Source organism: Elephas maximus, chromosome 20 (genome assembly GCF_024166365.1).
Source record: "Elephas maximus indicus isolate mEleMax1 chromosome 20, mEleMax1 primary haplotype, whole genome shotgun sequence".
Lineage (NCBI taxonomy): Eukaryota > Metazoa > Chordata > Mammalia > Proboscidea > Elephantidae > Elephas > Elephas maximus.
Window position 1 is genome coordinate 40,063,281 of NC_064838.1, and position 9,220 is coordinate 40,072,500.

A 9,220-nucleotide genomic window follows, 5' to 3' on the forward strand; every position below is an offset into this window, starting at 1 on the left:
CGGCAAGGTCCGCAGGACCCTGAACATTTCCGCTGGCCGCTGGTCAGGCCTGGCGCTTACCTGCGCACGATAGCTTGGATGCACCCTGTTGGTGAAGTTACCTTTGGGTGTTTCTTAAGCACCTGCTATGCAGGCAGGGAGGTGCAGAGGGTTGGGTCGTCTTAGCACCTGTAGACCCTTAGACCGCCTGACTCTGAATCACAGAATCCAGACTCTTCTAGTGGGTCAGATGGAATTCCCTCAAGCAGCTCAGAGGCTGGTAGCCAGCCTGGCCTTGGGGCAAAGAGTCCCACTTTGGCCCTTATGCATTCCCTCTGCAGTTGTCCCTTTACTCAAGGCCCTGCCTTGGGGAGGGGGTTGGATACCTGCTTGGCTGCCCATCTGTGTGACCAGCCCTGGCCAGGGCAGCTGTGATTCTGCCCAGCTTTATGCGGACATGATGCCATCACTGAGGCTCTCGAAATGCAGAGTTTGCAGGACTAGCGGGGTGGACATCATCTGATTAGGGGCCCACACAAATACCACCAGAGCCTCCTGCCATCCAAGGCCACAGAGGAAGAAAAAGGCAGCGTGTGGCCGCAGCAGTGGGGCTGCACCCTGACCTGAGAGCCAAGAGCCTTGCCTTAGCGTGGGGGCTCTTTGCCCACCATCCACTGTCCACCGACAGCAATAGCATTCATTGTCATAGACTTGCAGAGAAACACCAGCACTCGTGTGGCTTTCTCACTAAAACTTCCAGGGGCTTCCTCCTTGCCTTTAAAAAACCAAGCAAACAAACAAAAAAACCAGCTTTATTGAGATATAATTCACATACCATACAATTCACCCATTTAAAGTGTACAATTCAGGGATTTTTAGTATATGCAGAGTATGGGACCATCACCACAGTCAATTTTAGAATAATTTTATCATTCCCCCTCAAAATCCATACCCTTTAGTAGCCATTCCCCATTTTCCCCCCAGCCCTTTCCCCTGCCCACTAATCTACTTTCTGTCTCTATGGATTTGCCTATTCTGGATATTCCATCCTTCTGCGTCTGACTCATTTCACTCAGCGTAATGTTTTCAGGGTTCATCCGTGTTGTAGCATGTATCAGTACTTCACTTCGCTTTATGGCTGAATAATATTCCATTGCATGCAAGATTTTATAATTCATTGGTTGATGGATATTTGAGTTGTTTACACTTTTGGGTTATTGTGAATAGTGCTGCTATGAACATTGATGTACGAGTTTTTTTTTTTTTTTTGTAGAACTATGTTTTCATTTCTCTTGAGTAGATACCTAGGGTCATATGGTTAAACTCAGTGTTTAACTGTTTGAGGAACTTCCAGACTGTTTTCTGTAGTGTTTTTCATCCCCCACCAGCAATGTACGAAAGTTCCAATTTCTCCGTATCCTCAACACTTATTATAGCCATCCTGGGGGGTGTGAGATGGTGTCTCATTGTGATGGTTTTTATTTGCATTTACCTGATAGATAATGATGTTGAGCATATTTTGGGTGTTTATTGGCCATCTGTACCCATTGCCTTGTTATAAATTTTGAGGTATAGCTTACGTGCAAAAAAAGTACACAGAACAAATATGTTCATATAAAGAATAATTATAAAGCATTATCCATGTAACTGGAAACCCTGGTGGTGTAGTGGTTAAGTGCTATGGCTGCTAACCAAAAGGTCGGCAGTTCGAATCTACCAGATGCTCCTTGGAAGCTCTATGGGGCAGTTCTACTCTGTCCTGTAGGATCGCTATGAGTAGGAATCAACTTGATGGCAATGGATTTGGTTTTTTCTTTTCTTTTTGGTTTATCCATGTAACCATCACCCCTATCAAAGAACAAAATATTGCCAGCTCATCAGAAGCCCCCTGGTGACCTCCTACAACCACAGCTTTCTACCCACTACTCCAGGGACAACCCTTGCCTTGATATTTGTGATCCTCATTTCTTTACTTTTTATTATAGTTTCCCTAACTGTCCCTAAACAATATAGTCCAATTTTTGCCTGCCTTTGAACTTGATATAAATAAAATCATTCTATGGAAATCTTTGATGACTTCTCCTCCTCCACACTGCATTTGTGAGATTGATCCCTTTAGCGTGGTTTGCTGTAGCAACGCACCATCACTGCCCTGTAGTGGAACACTGAGTGCACATTCCACAGTTTACTTATTCATTCAACTGTGGATGAACGTCTGCATTGCTCCCAGTTTGGATCTATTATGGGTGCTGCTGTGATGAACATTCTTGAACCTGTCTTCTGTGCACACACACATACAGTCTCTAGGGTATGCACCTTGGAAGCAAAATTTCTGAGGCACAGGAGCATATACATCTTCAACTTTATTAGATACTGAAAATCAGGCTCCGTATCATTTCTGTACTCCCACTAGCTGAGTATGGGAGTTTCAGTTGCTCCACTTCCTCATCAACACTTGATATTGTCAGAATCAGCTGTGAACATCCTACAGGTATCTCTGTGTTAGAGACTCTGACTGCAGTACAGTCTCCATCAGCCAGGCTCTAGTGCCTCAGAAACCCTGCCTTGCCCTGCCGTCATCACACCTCTGAGCCTTTCCTTTTTCTTCTCACTTCTCAGACCAGGACAGAAAGATGGGCAGGACATTTGGGGAAACATTTTCTCACTGACAACCAAGAGGGACATCTGTGTATTTTGGGACATGCCATTTGAAGGGGCAGCTTGTCAGGACCATCTGAACATGTGTGGAGGCCATGCAAGGGTGCTAATGCATAGTAGGTGCTCTTCCACACCGGGTATCTTTGAACCAGAACTCTCCATCCTGGAACACTCTGGATGTTTGCAGTGTCGCCGGCTTGTTTGATTACAGAGACTATGGTTGAAATGTGGTGGCCCTTCCTTCCTGGAGGTTGTGTTGACCCAAGCACTGGCCACTTCCTCATGGAAGCCAAGCTTCTAGAGCTGTGAGGACCCTGAACACAAACCCATCTTTGGAAACAGGTACCTTATTTTGTCACCTCTGTGTCCCCAGACCCAGCATAGGCCCACTAGAGGCAAATCTAGTAACTGTTATTTTAATTGTCTGATTCTGGTCCAACACCCTGACTTCTTCAGAAAAGATGGACTTGTCTTCACTTTGTGTTTAAAGCAACTGAGGCCCAGAGAGGGAGTGTGACAATCCCAGGCCACAGAGCAAGTGGGTGACTACACTTAGACTGGAATCTGCTCTCTGATCCCCTAGCATGGCCCTGTCTCCTCTGCACTAAGCACTAGCTCACATCCTTAGCTCTAAGGCCTTGCTTCAGAGTGTTTTATAGACCAGCTTGGAAAGTTGGCTGAGCCTCAGTTTTCTTTCCTGTAAAATGGAATCATAACCTATTAACCTCATAGAGTTAAGTAAGATGCCATCTGTAAAAGTATGGGCCCAGTGTGTGTATAGGTGATTCAGAAATATTCAGTCATTTATTTACTCATTCATTCATTTATTCTTTCACCATATAATAGGCAAAAAAGCAACTGGGCAATTTGGATGAAGGACACTGAAAATGTTGACACACCTTGATCCAGGAACTGTGATCACTGGTATATCCCTGCCCCAGTGCCTATAGAACAGCAGGAGCTCAATAAATGTTCGTTAGGATGGGATCAGGCTCAAGTGGTGAGGAAGGAAGAAACATTTTAGTTTCAAAGATATTTCCTTCCATATTATTTATGAGAGCAGCCTAAATATCTTGAACTATAGCAGGGTTGGGTAAAATGTTGTCTTCTTTCATTGTTGGGATATCCTAGGGCAGGGATCAGCAAACTGCAGCCCGTGGGCCGAATTTGGCCCACCATCTGTATATGTAAATAAAGTTTTCATGCAACACAGCCACATATTGTATTGTGGTTGCTTTCACACTACAGTGGCAGGGTTCAGTAGTTGTGACAGAGACCATATGGCCTGCTTACTGTCTGGCCCCTTCCAGAGAAAGTTTGCTAACCCTTGTTCTAGAGTGTTAAAAGAGCTAAGCGTATAAAGTATTCTCATGTGGACCTTGCCCTCAGCCTGGGAATGGCAGTCTACCCCCATTCATCCAATCAGAGACCCCTGGGCTCTTCCATGTTTCCTCTTGTTATGGCTCCCCTTGCGGGCCTCTCTGGTAACCGCTACTTTCTTGCCTGGACAATTTTCCCAGCTCCCCCCTGGCCTTCTAAATCCTACTATCACCCCTTCCCATCCATTTTCCCAGGTGTTCTCAAAATACTTCTGAAATCGTGACTACATTTCTTAATAAACAATGCAGTCCCAGCTCATTTGGCCTCCAAGGCCACTGTGATCTGCCATCTCTCCCCTCCACGTTTCGTCTATGCTTCATCCTCTCTGACTTCCTCTGTCTGGTGAACTTCTATTCATCCTTTAAAGCCTAGCCTACATAAATCCTCCCCTGGGAAGCCTCGCATGAAACTCTGTCCTTCTTCCAGTAGGATTAACCCTGCTCTGACCCATCTCTTCCACTCAGCCAGGCTGCTGTCCCATAAGGGCACAATGGTTCTTCCCATTCAGAGTCTGATACCACAAGCCTCGCCAGAAAAGTTTGTTGACGTAAATGATCCACCTGGTCCGACTTCTCTACCTGGTTCAGTGGTCAGAGGGTCCGGGGCCCACGATACTTTCAAGGGTCTACAAAAATGTTCTAATTTTTGTTTCTCTTAAAATCAAAAGAAAAATGAATATAGTAACAATGAGTACAACCTGGATTATACTCATCTAAGCAGTTATAAAATATAATTTTTGACCTTTTTTTAATGGAGGAAGAGGTTCACGAAGGGCAAAATGCCCAGGGCCAACGAAAGTCATCATGCGGTACTGGCAATTTCGATTCAAAGGAATATTGTGCAGCCATGAAAGTAGCAACAAGGAAGATGAAGCAGTGAGGACTTAGAGCACTCTGATAGAGAATATTGTTGTTGTTGTTGTTAGTTGCCATCTAGTTGAGTCCAACTCGTGGCAACTCCATGTACACCAGAACGTTGCCTGGTCCTGCACTATCGCTATAGTCACTGGCATACTTGAGTCCACTGTTGAGGCCACTGTGTATTTTGAATGCCTTCCAACTTGGGGTGCTCATCTTCCACCATGTCAGGCAATATTCTGTTGTGTTCCATAAAGTTTTCACTGGCTAATTTTCAGAAGTAGATCACCAGATCTTCTCTCCTACTCTGTCTTAGCCTGGAAGCTCTGTTTAAACCTGTCCACCATGGGTGAATCTGCTGGTATCTGAAATATTGGTGGCAGAGCTTCCAGTATCATAACAACACACAAGCCATCGCAGTATGACAAACTGACAGATGGGTGGTGGTCGATAAAGAATAGCTACGATTTATTGGGTGAGCTTAGTACTGTTATCGTAGTACTATTACTTATTCTGTGAGCTTAGTACTGTTATCAAGCTCTTTTCACCGGTAGGGAAACTGAAGCCTAGAAAAGTTAAGAAGTTGCCACAGGTCACTGAGCTGTAAATGGCAACAGGGCAGGCTACATAAGCCCAGTGCTAAAAGAAAATGAGGGGCCCCATCTGGGTCCAGGAAGTCAATCTCCCCTTCCTGTGGGCCCACTGCCCTAACCCAGAGCAACCTCCAAGGCTTGTGACCTCCCTGGTGAACCCCCAGAACCAGAATGGGCCAGCAGGGCCATGATAATTATGTTACCACGGCAAAGGTAATTAACGTCACTGAATTGTACATGCAAACATTGTTGAAATGGCAAATGTTTTCATATCTGCGTGTGTGTATTTACCACAATAAAAAAAGAAATAAAAAGAACTTAAATGCTAATAAATACCTATCACTACCATTTATTGAGCACCTACTACTGTGGTCCAGGAGCTCTGCTAGGTACCCATGCACACATTCACTCTAATCCTCTCTCCAAAGCAGGTGGGAGCAGCTGTCTTCCAGGGGAGGAAAGACAAGGTGAGGCTCTGGAAGCAAAATGCCTTCTCAGGGTGCTCACATGGTTGCACCCATTCCTTGGATGTTTACTGAGCACTTGCTCGGTACTAGGCACGTCCTCAGCCCAGAGGTCACAGGGAAGCCCAAGATGGGTGTGTTCCATGTTCAAGGGGTCCTGCTCTCATGGAGGTGGGCAGCAAGTGATAGATGTTGTCATACAATAGCTAACCGTTACACAGCACTCGCTGTGTGCTGGGCACTGTTCTGATCACTTTCTGTAGCTTACTCATCACCCAAAAGCCACCATGAGTTCAGTACTATTAGTTTAGCTTAAGACTAAAGTTTACATGTGTATATACCTGTATAACTACCACCCGGATCAAAATATCCAACATTTCCAGCTCCCCAGTAGGCTCCCTTAGAACCCAGCCCTCTAAGGGTAACCATTCTTTTGACTTCAGTATATTTGCTTGGCCTGTTCTTGAACTTCATATAAATAGAATCATACACAATGTTCTCTTTTATGTTTAACTTCTTATACTTAACATTGTCTTAGAGATTCATTCTTCTTTTTGTGTATATTAGTGGTTCATTCTTTTTTATTACTGTGTAGTATTTTACTGTATGCTTATAATCGTTAGTTGTCTGAGTCGATTCCAACTCATGGTGACCTCATGCGTGTAGATTAGAACTGCTCCACAGGGGTTTCTTAGCTGTAATCTTACTGGAAGCAGATCACCAGGCCTATCTTCTTGCGGTGCCGCTGGGCAGGTTAAAATGCCAATCTTTCAGTTAGTAGTCGAGTGCAAACCGCTTCCGCCACCTGGGAACCTGTTCTTATAATTAAACCCATTGCCGTCAAGTTGATTCCGACTCAACTTCAGTAGAACTGCCCGATAGAGTTTCCAAGGAGTGCCTGGTAGATTCGAACTGCCGACCTTTTGGTTAGCAGCCGTAGCTCTTAACTGCTATGCCACCAGGGTTTCCTGCTTATAATTAGTTACCATTATTATCCCCATTCCACATATGGGGAAAATGCAGGGTAAAGGGGTGAAGTTGCTTGCCCAGGGCACGTAGCAGGTATGTGGTAGATTCAGGATTTAAACCCAAGGTCCAGCATCTATGCTTTTAAACCACTGAATAATGGTGCCTCTCCTACTCTGAAGATGGAAGCACAAGGGGGGTTAGGAGCTCAGAGAAGGGAGTCAGGGAAGGTTCCGTCAGAGCCAGGAGTCCCAGACTCAGATGACCACAGGGACCTGGTGGGAATCATAATTGATCAAAGCAGATGATCTGAGAAACCATTACTGAGGTGGGTGAGGCAGTAGGGAGTGGTAGGGACTGTGACAAATTGCAAGGTGCCAACCTGTGAAGGAGGTAACTGCTGGTGCAGCTCCAAGTATTGTGGCCATGTGGAAATACCAGCAGGGATTGCGGTGAGTCAGAGCACAGCAGGACAACCAGCTGGCTTTTGTGGCTGGCTTTTTTTTTTATTCCAATAGGTCAGTGCCCAGCTGTCCCAGTTAGTACATACTTTGAATATCATACTAGTGTTGACAGGCACCTCTTCTGTTTGCCAAGAAAACCTGGAAGTCTATATTTTAAAGTGAACTCTCCTGGTTCTTAAATGCTGGTTCAAAATTACTGTAAACCTGTGCAGGCCAAAGAGAACGTATCTGTGGTCTGGATTGGTCTCATACAATAGTCTCTTACAAAATCTAAGGGGCACGCAGGCTTTGGGGAGGGAAAGAGAGCAAGCGAGTTTCAGGTTGAAGGCACAGCACAAAGCCCAGAGGTGAGAGGGGTTTGAACCCAAGGCTGAGTTTCCTGCACCAAAATGAAAAACTAGAGCACAGCCTGGCTCAGCGGGGCTGGGAGAGGGCCGGGCTGGGGGCCGCTGCTTGGCCATGGCTTGCAGTGACGTGTGCTGTGCTTTTCCCTGCCCACCCCTGCAGATCCTGGAGGAGAACATGAAGCTGGAGTGTAAGTGCCATGGCGTGTCGGGCTCGTGCACCACCAAGACATGCTGGACCACGCTGCCGCACTTCCGGGAGATGGGTTACGTGCTCAAGGACAAGTACAACGAGGCTGTGCACGTGGAGCCAGTGCGCGCCAGCCGCAACAAACGGCCCACCTTCCTGAAGATCAAGAAGCCTCTCTCCTACCGCAAGCCCATGGACACGGACCTGGTGTACATCGAGAAGTCACCCAACTACTGCGAGGAGGACCCGGTAACGGGCAGCGTGGGCACGCAGGGCCGCACCTGCAACAAGACAGCCCCTCAGGCCAGCGGCTGTGATCTCATGTGTTGTGGCCGCGGCTACAACACCCACCAGTACGCCCGGGTGTGGCAGTGCAACTGCAAGTTTCACTGGTGTTGCTATGTCAAGTGCAACACGTGCAGCGAGCGCACCGAGGTGTACACGTGCAAGTGAGCCCCGAAGCACGCTCGTGCTGCCTGCAGCCTCCAGCTGCAGGTTAGACTGCAGGGAGGACCAGACAGTCTCCAGGCTGGAGTCGCCCTGGCAGGTCACTTCCAAGGCCTTCACAGGGCCCCGCAGGAGCGCTGAGCTTGCCTTTTCTGCTGTAGGGGGCGCCTCCCCTGGGCATCCCCTAGGCCCCCAGGGAAACCCTCTCCAGGGCGCTCGACTCTTCCATTCCGTACCCAGTGCTGCTCCACCCCGCCCCAGACGCTGCCCTTTGCAGCAGGCACTCTGGACCCTTGGGCCTCACCTTAGCAATATTTAACAATTTATTCTGATAAAAAATAATATTAATTTATTTAATTAAAAAGAATTCTTCCACCTCGTCAGGATCCGTTTTCTGCAATCAAAGTGAACTGCTTGTTTTCCTTGCGGGATACCGTTTGTCCGTTTGTCACTAGGACAAGGAGCCAAGTGGAACTGTACCTAATTACTCTTTACGCAGATGTTTCTACTAGTTGATTTCGCAAGTATCCCCTAGATGTTTAAGTACAAACGCAGACATCCTTTATACATATATATACACACACACGTTTATATGTTTTCGCTGTTTGCTGCTACGTATCCAGAAAGCTAAGCTGGTCCCGATTTGGAGACCTTACCCAGAATCCATTTCCCGTCCTTTCACCCTCCCCAGTTCAAATTCACCATCAGAAAAGTCTGGTTTGGAATATACAAAGAGAGGAAAGATAATAATAAAACTCCCAATAGTTTCCATCTTTTGGAAGTGAGCCACCGGATCGGAGAGAATATTTTGTAAGAGACTATTTTTATATGAATATTTTATTTATATCGAGTCTGCCTGTATCATTCCATGGCTGTGC

The 9,220-nt window shown here is 46.4% G+C and overlaps 1 protein-coding gene across 2 annotated transcripts in view; it reads left to right on the plus strand.

Annotated features, from left to right (window-relative positions):
- Positions 1-9,155, plus strand: part of WNT7A (Wnt family member 7A) — a 77,228-nt gene extending 68,073 nt beyond the window's left edge. For both annotated transcript variants that reach the window (XM_049862424.1, XM_049862425.1), the window contains exon 4: positions 7,869-9,155. In XM_049862424.1, coding sequence (XP_049718381.1) covers positions 7,869-8,348 — 480 coding nt within the window. In that variant the 3' untranslated portion in view covers positions 8,349-9,155. The remainder of the gene's footprint in view (positions 1-7,868) is intronic.
- Positions 9,156-9,220: the final 65 nt, after the last annotated feature.